Source organism: Protopterus annectens, chromosome 10.part0 (genome assembly GCF_019279795.1).
Source record: "Protopterus annectens isolate FY-2018-M chromosome 10.part0, PAN1.0, whole genome shotgun sequence".
Classification (NCBI taxonomy): domain Eukaryota; kingdom Metazoa; phylum Chordata; order Ceratodontiformes; family Protopteridae; genus Protopterus; species Protopterus annectens.
Window position 1 is genome coordinate 1,030,682,226 of NC_056744.1, and position 19,874 is coordinate 1,030,702,099.

The window sequence follows — 19,874 nt, forward strand, 5'->3', positions numbered from 1 at the left end:
TTCACTTGAAAAAAAATATTAATGTGGAAATCCAGTATAAATGCTTATCATTCCTTTCTCTTAGCAGGAAACTTTGCTATAAATTGGTGATGCTGTTTCAATGGCTAAAAGAAACTTGCAACCATTTTCATGGTTACAAGCCCTACTATTATTATTATTTTTTTTTTTTTTGCATTTGTTTTTATTTTTGAACAGGTGTGTGCATGGATGTAGGGTACACTATTAATTGGTAAACAACTGTAAACCAGTGCACTGATAGAGGCAAGACATTGGCAACTAACAGTTTTACAAGGCATCCTCTGACCCAGTACTTGCACTTGCAAGTCAAATGGCATCAGAAATACTCGGTCTGGCAATCTACCCCTCTTCTGCAACATCAACAAAATTGTTTGGAGGGGCAGATATGTCTTGCAGAGAAAACCACAGCTCTGGAACAGACCATTCGCATAAAACAGAGTTCATCCCCATCCATATTCAGGTGCAATTTGGATCTGTGGATGGGAAACAGAACATTTACCCCAGGACTGCCCACTATACTCCTAATGGATAGAGGCAGCTCCTAAATTCTTTATCCCATGCATGGATCCCCTCAAATTATCTATGGTATGATCCCAGTTATTCTCATTAGGATTAATATATAATTATCAAGCATGGTATGGGTAAGTTCGATCTTTAATCAAATGGGATAGGTTATTTCAAGCACAAAAAGGGAAAATGGCCCCAAATGGCAGCTAACCTAGTACTTTCAGTCGGCAAGAGAATTTTGAAGGTTATTTTTTTCACCCAAGATGGGAAAAAAAAAAACACTTTCATTACTAAAAGTAGATCACATGCACAAAGATGCAGTACAATACAAGATAAGTTTTTTTTTTAACACTATGAAGGATTCTTTATACATTATTTTTAAATTGTAGTAATGGTGCTGAAGGCAATAATAATTGTGCAATCCTGCCATAAAAGAAAAAAAAAGAAAGACACCATTTTAAAAAATAGAGTGTGGCTTTCCTTCAGAGATGTACACTCTGGTGATGTGGATTAGGGACATCTATATTCTTTTCAGACCATAACAAAATGTTGAAACAGTATGTTTACCATAAGTTACAATATACTACACATCCCAGTATATTGTTCACCTTGAGCAGTCATTTCTGGACATGTCACAGTCCCTGAACATGGATCATGAACATAAACAAGGAAGTAGGACAGTCAAAGGTATTATAGAAAAGTACATGACAGGCTCATGTAGCATCATCTTGGTGTGTGTTTGCTACAAATGCTAAGAACTGTCAATTTTATACAGACTGAGATTGCACAGTACCATAAGGCTTGTTCTTTTCTGATCTGCCACTCATTGTACTATTACCGGAAGCTATTGGATATCAAGTTTTACTGTGCGTCACCAATTGTGTCATTCTTATTGTGTTTTTGCACAACACTGCTGACAGACAGATACTGATGGTATAATATACTGCTGTGCATTTTCCAAGAATTGTGAAATATGACAGCCCTGTGTAACCATCTACATTATTTAACATTCAGCCTACACACCTTCAAAGTGTCACAGTGGATGCTGCATATACTGTGACACTGTAACATAGTGGATGCTGCATATACTGCTTAACCTGGTCTGATCTCAGCCCACATGGCATTGTCATTCTGCTGCCGGGTTGTTTAGTGTTTACATCACACTGTATCATGTATTTTGAAATGAAGGGAGACTTCTGTTTACTGCAGAACAATCATGAATTCATTGTGTAGAAGCTCTGGCAGAGGTCTTTGAATACTCCTAATTTTCTGTTTCAGCATGTTGCTGTTCTCCTGTGTTGCTGTTCAGTACTTCCAGTGGATAAACTGCAGGGGTCTTTTGCTTGCATTTTAACATTTGTGCTTGTCATCATTTTTAGCAGACACAGATTAGATAAGTATTCTTTACTAGGATTCATCTTAGTTAATAGTCCTATGTCCACTTGCAGCTTCTTATCCCTTGTGCACAGTCTTATACTAAGCTTTGCATAATGTATTTTAACATTTTATATGATTTTAAGGGGAGTGGGTGATTTGCTGTAATGGTATTTTACTGAATATTCACTACTAGATTCTTCAACAAGATACAAGTTTGGTTTCATGTGGCCACTGCAAAGTGGGAATTAATCTCTTTACCCTTAATGTGCAGTAACCTCAGATTTGACTGCAAGATTATTAGAGCTCACAGAACCTAGTGTCCTTTTCGGCACATGTGAGGTGAGAGCCCCCTCCCACCACCCATGACAAATATCAATTTTAAAGGATTATTTCTAGTTTCAAGATCAACATTTTCATACTAAATTCATTTTGGGAAAATGTATTACAATCAGACATTAAAGTTCTAATTCTATGCATAATGGTATATACAGAATGTATCACCATCAGTTGGTTATATGCATTTCTCTTAAAAAAGAACATTTTCAGTCAAATTCTTCAAAGATAATCCTTTCAAAGTTAAAATGTATGCATAATAATATACTTCTTTGAATTTATATTTGTTATTATTTCAAAATGTGGAGGTTATGTGTATTATTTAGTTATTGTTTTACAAGATTTATAGTAAAGACTTACCCTTAAAATGGTCCAGTTCTATAAATCCTATAACACTTGTTTTCAAATATTATATAACAACTTTCATTCTGTGTTTATATAAACAGTATTCCCCTCTGAGTATTATATTAATATAAATAATGATTAAATAGCAAAAAAATTTAATTAAAAGTAAACATGATATACTGAAGAAAGTATGCATGGTGTAAAGAAGGTCATGATGTGCAAGGCATACTATATAATTTAAGGACTGCAAAAGAAAGACATATACAATTTAAAGACAGAAGTATGTTAAACAATTTGTAGTACATAACATCGTATTTGAGTTTAAAGCATAAATATTTAAATATATTCCATGATTTGCATGTGATTTATAGTATACAAACAGTTTTAGTCAGATAATAGAGAAGAGGTGAGTTATAGTGACTGAGACTGGAAAGATAGTGGAAGAAAAGAAAAGTAGGGAGGTATAAGGAGTTTCAAGTTACCAACTGTTGAAATTGGTGAGTGGATATTTGAGGAGAGAGATGGGGAGTAGCAGTTAAGTAGAGATATGGTGATGTACAAAAATGAGTGAAAAAGTGAGCAGTATAAATGGCAAAAGGGAAAAAAAAGCTGATGAGGGCTAAATGAAGCAAACTGAGGTATGTATAAGATAATTATGACGGGTTAGTACATGGGTAGAGCCAGAGACTGACTAGATGAGAATTTAGCTTAAAAGATTCATGGTGGTGCTCCAGTTTAAGAGTCAGGGGAATGGAATTCCAAGTATAGATGGCACAATATGAAAGAAAGCTGTATCCTACTGTATTTCTGGATTTAATAACAAGGACAAGCAGCTTATCATTAGATTAGGGGGGGTTATTGGGTTTGTAGTATTGGATATGGGTTGAGAGAGAGAGAGAGATGGAGATTTACTAGGCTTATAGATGATATTATGAATAGTAACTAGTTGGGAGTAATTCAGGTAGTGAGGTAATTCAAGACAAGTCAGTTTCTTTAGTACTAAGCAGTGGTGGGATCTAATGTGTAAATGCAAATATTAATAGGAGTAACAGTAATATGCCTTCATACCTTCAGTGGATGATTTCCTAATCTTCAGAACATAGTAATAAATCATTTAACAGCTGGTATTCATATACTACTAACTTCATCATATAACCTAAATGTATTGATTTGCACTTCACATCATATTTGTTTTTTTTTTAATATGGTTTACTTCTGAAGGGGTCAAGCAAATAAATGTAATCATTAAACAACATTAATAAAAAATGTTAAGGAGAATACATTCTTTGAAACTACTGGTTGACATTAGAAGAAATGAACAGTCTTTGATACATGTTTTGACAATGTAAGCTACAGTTGTTAAAGTGGACATATGGGTACAAAAAAATTAAGTATATAGTATGTACAGTTCACAAAAGAAAACACAGTGAACTGTACAGGTCACAAAAGAAAACACAGTGGATTGTTAATGGAATGGAAATTTCTATCTTAATTCAAAGAATACTTAGAAAAAAGGTTTGCACATTTTTAAAAGTGATTTTTTTTTAAATTTTATGTACAGCTGTAAAGCTATGCAGAAGTAAACATTGTCACTGTTCATGCTATTTTGATGATTTAGCAAATTTAAAATTGGATGCTATCTATACCTGGTATAAAGTAGCCCCTTGCAGACATTCATTTGGAAAGTGTTGTTCTGAGTAAAGGCTTATACTTTTTGTACTTGCATCAATACTCATTTTATTGCAGGCCCTTGCAGAATGTGACCTCTATATATAGATAATGTGCATGTCTGAACAGCATGTGGCATTGCTGAGTCTCGTTTTTTATTGCTTTATGAATTCACAAAATGCTGTTCCTCTTCCTAGTGGAAGACATAGAAAGAAATGATGGCTCTCCAGATAGGCCGTACTTCATGAATGAATCTCTGATGAAGATTCTGAAGATTGTAAATGCAAAACAGAAGTAGAAGCAATTGACCATGGGGAGGATTTTCAGTACTGATTGCCTGGTATGTGGCAGCAAAAATGTATCACTGCACTTAATTTGTAAAATTACTGCTTTTACTACCAAACCACTCTGAACAACAAACTTTAGAAACTGGATTTATACCAAAGAATTTAATGATTATATAAAGTCATCTTGAACAATACAATAGTGCATTTTCAGATAAAGGATGCAGAAATATTATGCTACTAATACCAGTATTATAAGTGCTGGGTGTAATGAATATTGAGTCTTTTTCTGGGATACTTCATTGCTGTTTTTAAAGAATAATATTTAAAGTGCAGCGATGCAAAAAGGAGCAGTCTACAATATGATGAGTTTTAAGAGTTATTCATTTTCAAACTTATAATATTTTTGTTGATGAATATAATATAAATTCAGTAATGCAGTAGATCTGAAGGTAGTCATATGGCTTCTTTTATAAATTATGTTGACAATAGCCAGTTAAAATTATAGTATGAACAAAAAAGTATTCCCTTTAATAATTTATATTTTCTTAAGGTTCCCTCTGTAATAATCTATTGTTACATTTCCGGCCTTTAAATGCAGCTAAATAAATTCATCATTTCTGAAATGTAGCCTTAGTAGGTGTAGAAATGCTATGGATAAAGTCATCAGTTATAAATGCAGCCATGGCGAAGTGCTTACTGTACAACAAAGTGCCTTGCTATTCCAGTGTGTTGGGCAACACACTATGTTGGCTGTGGCTGTTAACATTATAATTTCAAATTGTGGAGATAAATAAAGTTCCTGTTTTAAAATGTTTATTCAGCCACATCTTTCATGATGTCAATTTAGTGTATAGGAGTACTTTTCTGTAAGGGTTGTTTAAACTTGTTAATCTCCAGGATGTCCTGTATATATGTAAAAAAATGTCTCATGAAATTAATTAACTTTTTGTAAACTGAAGTGGATGTCTGTGATACAATTATTTTGGTATGCATAATAGTGTATCATTAAAATCTGCAATGCATAGAAGAATGCTGGGATTTAAAACAAATATGACTTTGGTTACAAAAATCCTGTTAAAATGGTACTAGTATGTACTTTATTGATTTTATAATAGATGCATCAGAAAAATACACATTATTTTTTTCTATACCACTAGTATAACAGTAGATAATTTTCTATTGATAATATACAACATTCATGAATAAACCAAACATTAATGTCTTCATTCTGCAAATTGGACTGTGTTGATTGCTGTGCTTTATAAGAACATTCTTAATTAATCTGAATAATAATTTGCAGTAAATAAATAACACAATTGAGGTCCATGACTTTCTATGTAGATTTGTTTTAATGAAATGAATTCATAAACAAGCCATAGAGAAGCTAAACTATTTACATGATTTTTTAAATATAAACACACATTAATTTCCCTATTTACATATTGTGTTTTAATAAAAATGATTTTGAGGCTTAAAAAGTGAATTGTAATTAATTATTTTGTGAAATTTAAGCTGTTGCAATATTTATACATATTGCTGGTTTCACCTGTTACAAGCTGTATTTCATTTTCATGACAAAAGAAAGAAGTCTTTGCATGATTGTTTAAGCTTTATGTAATTAGTGCTTCTGCTGTGCAGAAAATAATGGTTTTGTAAAACTATGTTTAATATCAAATAATAAGTTTCATATTTAATGACATGATTATTTAATGCTTTTCAACTACTGGAATTTTACTCAACAAATAAAGATTGAAAATAAACAGTCTAATGTTCTGTTAAAATTTATTTTCCCTCTTACTGCCAGTAAAAATGTGTTGTTTGAAGCAGCTTCCTTGTTTATATTCTCACTGTTTATATTGATCTGTAATGCAATACCTGCACAGAATGTTTTGTCATAGCATTAAAATTCTTCATGTTAAGGGATTACAGGATGAAAATGATGTGACTTCAGTGAAACTGATAATAATGAGTATTGCAAGGCAGCTGTCCCGTGCGCTTTAATAAAGATTGATGCAGTTTTTGTTTTCTACATTTAGTGAGTGAGCTTCTAAGAAAAAAAATATACAGTTATAATCACAGGAAATATGAAAAATCTTAAACCATAACAACATTGAAGTCCAAATGTTACCAAATTAGATTCTGCCAAATACAGTGTCTGCAGCTAGTTTTATAAAGATTAACACAGGTCTATATCACCACACCGAAACTACAATTAACTGACTACATAAACATTGACACAAAACACCGATATGCAAAAATTACTAATGGCCACTTCAGAGATTTTTTTCCCCAGGGGAAAAAAAAAATCACTCAGTTGACCAACACCAAAACAAACTCTCAATCATTAATCAAATGGGGGGGCTTCACCCCATACCCCCCTAATGAACTATACCAACTCCAAGATCGCTCCACAGTGGCAAAAAGGGCAAATTCTCAATAACAGACAAGTGTTTTTTTCCCCCTGAGAAAAAAATTGTGAAAGTGGCTGTTTGAAGTTTTGGAATATCGGTCTTTTATTGTCGATGTTTATGTAGTCGGTTAATTGTAGTTTTGGTGTGATGATATAGATCCAATTAACACAGTTTTAGTCTGTCTCTAGCAATATTCCTTATAAAGAAGTCTGGTAATTTCAAATTACTATTATTATGACTATAACAACGTGAAAATTAAAGAGTATATCATAATGCTGAATCTGTTGTATTCTGTTAGAGTAGATTCAAAAAATAACAGCTAGATGGTAGTCACATTTTTTATGGATGGTGAAAGCAGATAAAAATTAGCCTGACACCATACTCTTCTCATTTCCTTTTCTGTTTGGCAGCCTTTCCATCCTCTTATTTATGAGTGAAGTTGTGCAACAGATGTACTCCTCAAGTCTTTCTTGATTGCGAGTCTCATTGCTATCTCATAGAGAATATCTGTTGAGTTTTTCTCTCTAAAAATCTTTCACATATTGGACCAAAGCAACTTGTCTTCCTGGATTTGTTAAATAGTATGAGGTATTTCAGTGTTTTGTTCACATTCCTACTCCCTCATTTTTAGACATATCCAGGATAATCTCCTGTTGCACTCCTCTCCATTGTGCTTCATCTGCTGTAAGGTTTGCCTTCTTTTCAAATAACTATTTTTTACTGAAGTAAAAAAAAATACAGATATCGTGCAAGAAGCATTCAAGAAAACAAATATAAAATTCATTAGCAATAATCGGTCATTAAAACTTTTTTCCTTGGATATTAAGTTAAGAAAGAAGACAATACACAAAAGGCAGAAAAATGACAAACAGATAAGTAATAATATAATAATATAGTAAATTTAAGGCTTAGAGCATACTAATGAATATTAATTATTCAAAATGTTATATTTCTCTAATTAGATTTTTAATTTTGGCTAAAATTTAAAATCAACATGATTTCCTCTAGTTTTCTTAATGATTATTTGAATTTTTTATTATAAACAAAATCTGTTTGAAGAATTGTAATTCTTCAAAGTTCATCAACGGTATGAGGGCTAGACTTATTCATAATCTCATTATTTCTCTCCTCATATACATTCTGCGGTAAATCCAGCAACATTTTACATATCGTCATCCTGACTGCTGCTGTGTTAGATTTGTGATCACTTGCAATGAACTAGCATATATAATTTAAATGTATTTTACTGATATTTTTCTTAATAATCCAATAACAGATTGTAGCACATTGGTTTGCATTTCAAGTGTCATCAAGATCTTTATCTAGCAGCTTTGTCTCCACAAATAAATCAGTAAATAAGTTACCAAATATATATCATTAATTTTAACACATTTGTTAATTACTTTCATAGATAAATCTTAATGAATAAAATATGCCTTTAGAGTGTTTTAGATTGCTGAAAAAAGAATTCAGCTTGATACAACCACAAATCTTGAAACATAAACATCTGTTAGAATAGCAACATCACATCTGTGCTGCTGCAGTGTCTCAGGTGACACCTCTAGATGAACTCTGAAGCAAAGCATTGATAGACTGCACCAAGTCAAGACAACATCAGTTTTACTTGTTGATGTCTAAACTAGCCTATATGGAAGAGCTAATCTACTTATAAAACATGCCATACATATATAATGTTAGACTTAAACAACCCCCACCAAAAAAAAATGACCCTGTTCCCCACTCTTCCCTTACCTTTTTATATCCTTTAATAAAAATTCAGACTTTCTAAACCCCACCAATAGTAAAACCCCTTAAACCTTTGTAATAAAAAGGGAAATGAGAACAAATGCTGTCTTACAACCATGACTACAAAGAAAATAAACCCTCTAAAAACTGTTAAACATCTCCCAGATATTCATATCTTAATGATTTCAAGTCAGTAATATCCTCACTTCTCAACCACTTCACCAACCTATAACATTATTCATCGTACAAATTCCAAGTATTACAGTCATTTATGAACTATAATATTTATTTAGTAATAATTTTCCATAAATTCCGTAAATAAATACCATCAATAAACCTAAATGTAAAATATAATTTTCCTACATATCAAAAAATTCAGCAAAAAACAACAACCATTCATTTTGACATATGACCAACCTCTATTTATCTTGTATGCCAAAACAATACTCAGACACAGTGCAAGTTAGTTTTGGTCAAAGTGAGCTATATGAAGGTCCTAACTCATATTTATATCTGCGCACACACACACACACACACACACACACACACACACACACACACACACACACACACACACACAATTTCACATTACCTGACTTAATTGACATGTCCCATCCTTCTATCCCATATGCGGCCTTCTCTCAAACTGATTATTAGCTAAAACGGCGAAAAGAAACAAATGAGAAATAAATAAGAACATTTAATTCAATAATGCAAAAACAAAGAAACATTCAGTAAGCACTTTCATCTAACATCCAATCTAATTCTGAATGTAAAGGTTTCCCTAAGTTTCTAGTTTTAGATCATGGTTTTGATTTTTTAAAACGATTAGATGCAGAAGATGTGTTAGACTGGAGGGAGTATTGCTGGCAATTAAGATTGGATGCCAGCAACCCTCCAGAACTAAATGATTAGGAGAATTTTAATGTTTATTTTTAAAGAAGAAGCTGAAGGATTAATGTAGGTATAATTTTTGATTAGCAGATGTATAAAATGTTGTAGTAGGTTGTGATTCATTCAATCTGAAGAAGTCTTATGTTAAATGAAAGTCCTTACTGAATCTTTGTTTTCACAGTTATTGAATTAAATTTGCTTATTTGTTTCTCATTTGTTTCTTTTGATCGTTTTGGTTAATAGTTCATTCATTATGCAACCTATTTAGTTCCATTTTGGTTTTGAAGTTCTCTCAAACTGATGTCAGACTTGTAATCATTGCAGTCTTCACCACTGAAATGCAGCCTTTAAGTGCCCCTTTAGCATAAGTGATGAAACCATCATCAGTTTCCCATACATATAATATCTGGTAAATGAGCATCACTTAGCCAGTACAGTCTTGGCATATTTCTGTTTTACTTAACTACCTTCTTATCATGTTCCAACAGTTTTCTTAACAGCCTGTGTGATCTACAGTTATAGCACTTCTATTCTGCATCCACACTCTTCTTCCTAATATCCTATAGCAAATAAAAATATATTTTTGGTAACATTTTCAAACTATACAAAAGTCATACCAAATCATACACCTCTAATGCTTATATATTCATTAAAAATTCCATCAGTTTCATAGCCAGTTTCAACTCTCCTCACCTCATCTTTGTTCTGTCAGCTAACCATCTGAGAAACTAGTGACCCATAATCCATATCACTGTATGAATGTCAATACAGACATGATGCCTGTTACTCTCTGTACTGTTATCAGCTGTAATATATATTTTTGTAAGCATGAATTTGTACCTCACTTCACTGTGAATAATAGAATGGTAGTCCCTTTTATAAACAAAATCCATAGCTGTACCTTATATGAGATGTCCCAAATAATTAACCTTCTAACTTGCACCGACCAACATCTTCTGCTAAAAATAATGTGTTTCTGCTTATAATAATCCTTCTCAACTGTTTGAAAACCACCAAATGAACAAACAATTTGTAACCAAACAACTCATGCTACTTCTTAATAGCTTAAAGTGGCCATAAGACATCTTAGATCGTTCTTTAAAAATCTGCTAACTTCTTAAACAGATTTTCCTTATTAATTACCAAAAAAGTAATCCATTGTCATAAAGTCAATAAACAAGTCTTCTTATAGTATTCCCTCTCAGCAATATCAATGATCCCTCACAGTCAGGAAAAAAACCCTCTTCATCTTGTCCATTAACTTTATCGTCCACAATTCAAACAACACAACATTAACAGTGAGCTGTCTATAATCCTCAGCTGTTGACAAATCACATTTCTCCACATTAATAATAATAATATGGGAACCGTCCATTTCTTAGAAACATCAAAATTTAACAACTTCAAACTACTAAAAGTTATCAGTAATACCCAAGAGCAAGACATGTTCTTCATGTTTCACTGTTGCAGTCTTTACATTTGGGTAATCTGCTGGCAGGTTGCCCTCAGTTTGCCTGATTAACAAAGTCTTAGGTCCTGTGTTGGCTGCTGTCCCTACTTCCATGACGTCAGGTTGTCAGGGGTATAAAACATGCAGCCGACCCCATTACATTAGTCTTTCTTGCCATGCGGTGCCCGAAGCAGAAGCAGTTTGCAAGTGCTGGTCGGCCGACTCCTGAAATTTTCATTTTCGAGTTTCAGAACTGAAGCCTTCAACTAAAAGCTAAGTACCCCATTGGAGAAACTTTTTCTTGCTCCTTACCAATGTCAGTAAAAGTTAATAATTGTATTACTTGTGGGAAGCAAATACCTCATAAGGATTTTCATTTGTAATGTATTCCTTGCCTAGGCCCTGACCACAACGTGCCTTGCTGTTGGTTTTGTGCTAAATTTAATCAACGCACTATTAAACGTTGGTATATGTTTGCTTCTAAATATTTTGGCTCGAGATTTAACTATCCAGAAATGTCGTCGGTTAGTAATCCGACTACCGGAATACCTAAAAAACGCAAAGAAAAAGACCGAGACAAATGGTCGAGGTCCAAAACCAATGACGAAGCTTCTCCTAAGCCAGTCACCATTTCGCCGGTACTCAATGAGGTGCTTTCGCAGCCCCTAATACCCACTACTTTTGATTCGCAGGCCTCTACTGAGACCCATTCGAAGTTCAGTATGCCGCCAGATACTTTAAGTATTGAACCCGCAGATGTCTCTACCTTAAATGGGTCCAGAGCCGCTGAGCAGGCACCGGCTTCTGAGGGTGTTTTCAGGCCTAAAGATTTGTATATTAAACCAACACCATCTTCAAAACTAAGTCCAAAAACTACTTCTATGTCTAAAAAATTATGCTTGGGCCACGTGTACAGGCTCCAATGCCTAAAAAACAAATGATCAAAACAGAAGAGGATTTAATTACCTTGATCGGAGTACCCATTCACCTCCTGCTAAGAGGCCTAGGCAGGGCACTGACTATGAATCTTCAGATCAGGTTTCTGTTTCTTCTGATTCCTCTTCTGATCAGGAATTATCTATTCCCACTTATGAGGACTCTGATGCAGAAGATTCCATCCCTTCTGCTTCTCCTCCTGAGGATTTTTCTTTTGGAGAAACTTTGCATACCTTAAGGGAACACTTTCACTGGGAAAGTCAGGATTTCTCAGACTCTAAAAAGAGACTTAGGGATTTCCTTCTTCTTCCTCAGCATAGGCCTTTGGCTATACCTCCTGTTCTAGACATTGTTGATGTTTTCTCAGGGTCCAGTATGACTCCTGATTCCCTGCCTCCGGCTCCTAGTAAGCCGGAAAGATATTACAGGGTTCCTGACTCCCACAAATTCCTTTTTAAAAACCCTACTGCTGACCCTGAAACCATTTCTCAGGGTCCCAAGGGCATTAAGGCTTCTACTGCTAAAAATCCTCCCCCTTCTGATAGAGATTCCAGGGCACTGGATAGATGGGGTAAGAAGATTTACACATCTGCAACCTTTGCAATCAGGGCTTTAAACTGTCAATTTCATATGCTTAAATATCAACAGCATGTCATGGGTTTACTTAAACAGAAAATGATGTTGATTTCTGACTGTATGGAAAATAGAGTTGCAGGATTTATTGCTTTCAGCTGAACAAGTTGGAAAACATACTTTGCAATGTGGTTTTGATTCCTTGGAGGCCTCTTGCAGGGCTGCTGTAACTGGATCTGTGATAAGAAGGCATGCTTGGCTCAAGGAGCAAAATCTGCCTGACCATGTTAAAGCAGAATTGTTGGATGCTCCTTTACAACAGGACAGTCTATTTGGTAATATGACTGAAGAAGTTTTGAAAAAGATGGAAGATAAAGCTAAATCTATGCAAACTGTAAATGATTTCTTACAAGTGCAGCCACCCAGGTTCAGTAGGCACTGGCCTACTAAGAACTGGTCCTTTCCAGTACCCACTAGAGCCACTCAGGTCAAATCCAGACATTCCAAAGGCTCCAGGTTTCAGTCACAAGGAACTTATAGAACAAAGCAATGGGGTGCCTCCACCTCCAAACCTGGAAGTAGCAAGGCACCTTCCTACAGTAAACAGTCTCAATGACTTGCCACTGCAATCACCAAACACTTATGTTTTGACCACCCCTTTGGGGGGAAAACTGGCACTTCATGCACAAAACTGGCAAATGATTACCCAGGACATATCGGTTTTAAATATAGTATCCCAGGGATACAGATTTCATTTCCACACGTTGCCAATCTCAAACGGATGGCCAGATCTGCCTCCAAATCAGTGGGTAGAGGCCCGAAACAAGTTATGTCCATCATGAATATGGGGGCTATTCAACCAGTACCATAAAAGGAAAAGGGACAAGGTTTTTATTCAAGACTTTTCCTGGTACCCCGAAAAGACAAATCATGGCATCCAATTATGGACTTATCCATTCTAAATGCATTTCTGGACATTCCAAAATTCAAGATGCTGACTCTCCAACAGTTACTACCTATGCTAGGCAAGGATGCTTGGCTGGTAACTCTAGACTTAAAAGAGGCTTACCTGCATATCCCAATCAGGGAATCTTGCAGAAGATACCTCCACTTCAAAGCAGGCTATTTGCATTACCAGTTCTCTGCACTGCTCTTTGGCTTATCTACTGTGCCCAGGGTCTTCACAAAGTGCCTGGCACTAGTAATTGCATTTTGCAGGCAAAGACATATTCAAATTTATCCATACCTGGGCGATTGTCTAATTCAGACAGAGAACAAGGACACTCTTCTAAGACATCTGGCGTTTGTAAAAAGACTTCTAACTTGTCTAGGGTACACCATAAATGAAAAGAAATCGCAACTGATACCCTCTCAAATAATTACATTCCTGGGTGCAAGCTTGAATACAACTGCCCAGATGACTTACCTTATGCCAGAAAAACAAACTCAATTGATGACTTACTTCAAACAGGTGGCCACAAAAACCAAGCTATCTGCAAGGCAAATTCTGCAGGCCTTGGGGTTCATGGCCTCCTGCATTCTTCTAATTCCATATGCAAGACTGCATATGAGGAAACTTCAGTGGTACCTAAAAAGCTTATGGAGTCAACATTGCCACAGCCTGGAAACAATGATTCCTATCATTCCTTGCCTGCAGATAGAGTTCCTATGGTGGGCAGAGGCCTGCCACCAAAACAAGGGACTATCATTCATTCAACCCCCTGCCGGCCAAACCCTGACTACAGATGCATCAGATTATGCTTGGGGGATGCATCTGGCAGGGAGATGCATTCAGGGCCAATGGAGCCCAAATCAAATGCACCTACATATCAATCAAAAAGAGATGCTAGCTATACAGAATGCTCTGACAGCCTTCAAGGACTACCTTCATCCAGGACAACTACTGATAAAGACAGACAACACCACAGTCATGTGGTACATAAACAAGCAGGGGGGTACCCATTCCTACCCCCTTTGCAGAATAGCCATGGCATTGTGGAACACAGCTTTGACTTATCAAATACATCTACAAGCTCAATTCCTGACAGGAAAGCAAAATACTCTGGCAGATGAACTAAGCAGAAATCTTATGGACCCACATGAATGGAAGCTGGATCCGCAGGTCTTCTGCATGTTGACACGCAAATGGGGGAGCCTGGACATAGATCTTCTTTCCTCACCCCAAAACTATCAGCTGGACAAATTCTGCACAAGAATTCATCATGAACAAGCTTGGAAAGTGGATGCTCTATCCTTCAGCTGGAAAAACCTATCAGTCTATGCCTTTCCCCCTCTGCCTCTGCTCTCCAAGGTCTTACTAAAAGTCAGACAGAAAAATCTAAACATGATTCTGATTGCTCCAGACTGGCCTCACCAGCACTGGTACCCGCTCCTGCGCAATATGTCGCACCTTCCTCCGTGGTACCTGCCTCAGACACCTCACCTACTGTCTCAGCAGAACTATCAAATTCTGCACACTCAGCTCCAAACTCTGAATCTTGCAGCATGACTAATCAACTAATTTCATCAGTTACACCTCACAACAAACCTGTGATGGATGTCATTTTGGAAGCTAGAAGGTCTAGTACTAGAAAATCTTATGCTGACAAATGGAAAAGATTCTGTGCTTGAAAACAAGCACAAGGAATAAGCACATCAATGCCCAATATTCCTCAGATTCTGCAATACTTAACTGAGATGCTTCATAAGGGCCTATTTTTTTCTTCCATAAAAATCCATGCCTCTGCCATTTCAGCTCATTACAACACAGAGCCTCCCCTCTTTTCTCATCCTCTGCTAAAGCAGTACCTCAGAGGGGCCAAAAATTTAAGACCTCCCATTAGAGCACCAACTCCTGCATGGGACCTCAGTTTTGTTTTGGAAAAACTCACTCTACCTCGTTTTGAGACAGCTGCTACTGCAGACCTAAAATTTCTCTCTTGGAAAACAGCTTTTCTTTTAGCAGTCACTTCAGCTAGAAGGATGTCAGAACTACAGGCTCTTATGGCAGTGGAGCCTTTTATTATTTTTTACCCAGACAGGGTAGCTCTCAGGACCAATCCATCCTTTATGCTTAAAGTGGTATCTAGTGTGACCCTTAATCAGACCATTCATCTGACAACTTTCTTCCCAAATCCACAGAACAAGGGTGAGCAGATTCTGCATTCATTGGATGTACACAGACAACTAAGATTCTACTTAAGCAGGACAAAATCTGTAAGAATATCTGAACAATTGCTGGTGGCATTTGCTGGAGGGGCAGAGGGAAAGGCTATTTCAAAGCAGACTATTTCCAAATGGATAAGCCATTGTATTTGTTTCTACTGTATGCACCATGGTAAACCTGTCCCCAAGGGGATCAGATCTCATTCCACCAGGGCTGCATCTACTTCTGCAGCCTTTCTCAGTGGGGTTCCTACCAGAGACATTCTAGAAGCTGCTACCTGGAGCTCACTTCATACATTCACCAAACATTACCATTTACCTCTCTTTTCTAAATCCAGAGCAGGCTTTGCCACTGCTGTCCTGCAGGGCCTTATATTTGCTCCTAATGCTGTATAAATCCATCCTCCCAACCATAGCTTTGGGATTCTACCCAAATGTAATGACTGCAACAGTGAAATATGAAGAACATAGTACAGTTGTGTACACTTACCATAAATGTAGATGTTCGAGTACCCCTGCTTCTTTTTCTCTAACTATACCTCTCATTACTATTGCTATCTTTAAAAGCCTTTTTGGTGTATTTGCTTTTGTTTGGAGGTATATGTTTTGGTATTTTTTATTCTACAGATATATATATATATATATATTGCTCCCCATTTGGGGGGCAACTGACATCTGGGGCAAGAAAAACTAATGTAATGGCATCAGCTGCGTGTTTTATACCCCTGATGACCTGACGTTGTGGAAGAAGGAACAGCAACCAATGCAGGACCCAAGACTTTGTTAATCAGGCCGACTGAGGGCAACCTGCCAGCAGATTACCCAAATGTAATGACTGCAACAGTGAATACACTCGAACATCTACATTTATTGTAAGTGTACACAATTGTACTTTCTTTACCTTGTCTATAAACCAACCATAACTCTTGCTAATGAGCATTCCAGGCAGAGTCCTGAATGCAATACCTTTTTTCTTTGGAAATAAAAAGAAAATATTTAATGTATCTTTAAAACCTGGCTGGTGTTTCAGACCAAAAGAATGACATCAAGTTTGCTGTATATACTTTCTTCAATCTTCAAAATTCCTCCAACATCAAGCACTTAAAACTGCATGATACAAAAAAGCATCAGTAATTGTTATCAGTCCCAGATATCTGATCAGCTATCAAACACAGTAGAGTTTCAAAGCGTCCAAAACTAGTTTGCTAACCACAATAACCTTCCAAAAGTATTTGTTCAGCCTTTTAGAATGTAATTTGCCATACAGGTAACAATTCTTGAAATGCATTATCATACAGACCCACAAGCCATTCATCATTAAAATGTTTTCTTCTAAAATAATTATCCTTTTGCTTGCATGCGTCCACATAGGATTTAAAGCTATGTTAGAAGACCAGCTAAAATCTAGAAAGTGATACAGTTATAATGCATCAAAACATTTATCTAAATTTCCTGATTATCCATTGTTACTACCCCCATTCTCAAAGGTTCATAGGTGTGTACTAGGCTAATGGGCCTGGGGCCTTTACAAGCCTAGCCCATAGAAGTGCCCTAGCATTGTGCCGCCTGTCATTAGTTTCCAGTGCCTCTATTAACTAGAGCCACTGGAGTGATCCTGGGGTGATCTCTCTGTTATCCATCCAGTCATCAAGATTTCACTTGAAGAGGGCTAATGAGGTGATCTGCTTGACGTGTATGGGAAGTCTATTCCAGAGCATGGGTAGTCTCTGGGTTATGAACCTGTCCCACATGTTCTGTTGATTTTGGTAATGAGGTTGAGGTCTCTGGTGCGTGTGGTTTGGAGGGATTGGAATTTCTATAGATGTAGCATTTCTAGCAGAGCTGGGTCAGACATGGCTTTGTAAGTCAAGCAGAGATTGCCTCTCAGTAGATGATATGAGACAGAGAATAGCTGGAGTTTTTTGAGTCTGTCCATGTTGGACATGTGTTTAAGGCCTAGGATCCTCTTCGTGAGGTACTTTTGTGGCCTCTCCAACTGTTGCAAGTGTCTAGTGAGGTACATGCCAAATGGGGCATTATACTCTATGATTGGTCTAATGAGGGAAGAGTAGAGAAAAATGATGACCTCATTCTTCCTGGATGCAAAACCCTTGATAATAAGATGTGCCACATAGAAGGACTTTCTGACCACAGTGGCAATGTGGTGGTCGAAGGAGAGGTTGCTGTCAACCTGTGTCCCCAAATCTCTTATAACACCTTCAGTGTTCAGTGGGCTACCATCGATGTGGTAATTAGTGGGAACTGAGTTTTTCCCAAAGGGGATTACGACACATTTTTTGGCATTAAGCTTAAGGCCATAGTTTCAACACCAGTCATTGGTCTCAGTGAGGCCTTTCTGTAGGATGTCTGCATCACTTGGGGAGCTAATAATGGCTCCCAGCTTGCAGTCATCTGCAAATTTGGTCAGCCAGAGTCCCTCCATGTTGGCCTGGACTTCTGAGAAGTAGATGCCAAACAGGAGAGGATCCAGGACTGATCGCTGTGGGACTCCACTGGTGACTGGTTGGTAGTCTGACTTGGAGTCTGCTACTTTCACACTGTGGGTTCTATCTGTGAGCCAGTTTGCAACATCCTAATGATATAGGGGTTGATTCCAGTTTGCTGTGTTTATCAATAATTCCTGAGTGAGGAATGGTATCAAAGGCCTTGACCAGATCGAGGTAGGCTGTATGAACTGCCTTACCTTCATACACTGCTCTGGTGACTGACTCAAAGAAGTCAACCAGGTTGAGCAGGCATGATCAATCTTTCACAAAACCAAATTGTGTGAGCTTTAGAGTTTGGAGATTCCTTATATCCTTGTTAATTAAATCCATGATGATGTGCTCCATAGCCTTACATATCAGACTCATCAGGCTAATGGGGAAATAATTTCCAGTGTCTGTAGTCGCTCCTCCTTTTTGGAGAGGGATGACTGTAGAAGTGTGCCAATCGGTAGAGAGAAAGCCTGAGATGAGGGTGTGAGTGAACAGAGCACACAGATGTGGTGCCAGTTCACTTTGTAATTCATGTAGAACACAGCCAGGGATATTGTCGGGTCCCATGGAAACTGTATTCTTGGCCTTAAACAATGCAGCTTTAACGTGTGCTGCAGTAATGTTAGGTGCCTGGCATTCTTCCGGTATTGAGACTGGTTTTTAGGGGGGGGAGAGAGGGGTAAAGTTGACGCTGAATCTGTCAGCCAGTATGTTGGCAATATCTGTTGTCTCAGTAACTCAGAGCAAATCTAGTTATTGCCATGGAGATCCTTGATATAACTATAGAAGGCTTTGTGGTTGTTTTCAGTGTCTGCTGCAATTCTGCCTTCATATCTGGCTTTGGAGGTTTTGAAGAGGGATCTCAACTTTTTGATGAGGCTAATAAGGGAATTTTTCCAGTCTTGGGACTTCACCTTTTTCTGCAACAGTTTTTTCCTTCTGTTGTAGAGTTTATTAATGGCAAGGGACCACCAGACTAGCTTCCTTTTTTTTTTTTTTTGGAGGAGAGCATCTTGATTCTGTTGGGTATGGCTAGTTCCATGCATTTATGTATGTGTTCATTTATGTACATGTTCGTACAGTAGATTGGTGTATGATTCAGCAGTCATACATCTATTTTCCATTGGCGTGGGTGCCATTTAGTTAGCCACCTATGTTTTAAGAGTCAAAAGTCAGCTTTGGAGAAGTTTTTCATGGTGGATACCTTTGCGAGGTGTGTGGGTGAGATGTGGACTGTGGTCGTATCTAATCAGGGAGGAACTGACTATTGGTGTAGAGCAATGGTTGCCCATGTTAGTAATAACCCGGTCAAAGATGTTGCTTCCTCTAGTGAGGGTAAGAATGAGCTGGTCCAGGTCATTGGAACTGATGAATTCCAGGAAGCATTGGGCCAGTGCATTGGTGCATGAGTAGGTTTCTCAGCTGATGGAGGGGTAGTTGAAGTCACCTAGTATGAAAGTCTTGGGTTGGATCTTAATTGTCTCCAGGGTGCTTAGGAATGTGGAGTGAGAGTCTTAGGACATGGTTGGGGACCTATTGCAGGCTACGACCTGAAACGCTGTCTTACCCACTGTTTGTTGTATCTGAAGTATCTCTGATGCATTATGCTGGGCTACTAGTCTGGAGGTGTGCATATCTTTTATAAATATAGATTCGCCATCACCTT

The 19,874-nt window shown here is 37.1% G+C and overlaps 1 protein-coding gene across 3 annotated transcripts in view; it reads left to right on the top strand.

The window, feature by feature from the left end:
• SLC44A5 (solute carrier family 44 member 5) overlaps positions 1-6,303 on the top strand; it is a 4,403,163-nt gene extending 4,396,860 nt beyond the window's left edge. For 2 of the 3 annotated variants that reach the window (XM_044085789.1, XM_044085790.1), the window contains one exon: positions 4,446-4,513. Coding sequence is in view for 1 of the 3 variants with exons in the window: in XM_044085788.1 (XP_043941723.1) it covers positions 4,446-4,546 (101 nt within the window). In the remaining 2 variants the exon portion in view is untranslated. Of the gene's footprint in view, positions 1-4,445 lie in introns of all 3 variants that reach the window. The other variant, XM_044085788.1, reaches the window with a different exon arrangement.
• The last annotated feature ends 13,571 nt before the right edge of the window (positions 6,304-19,874 follow it).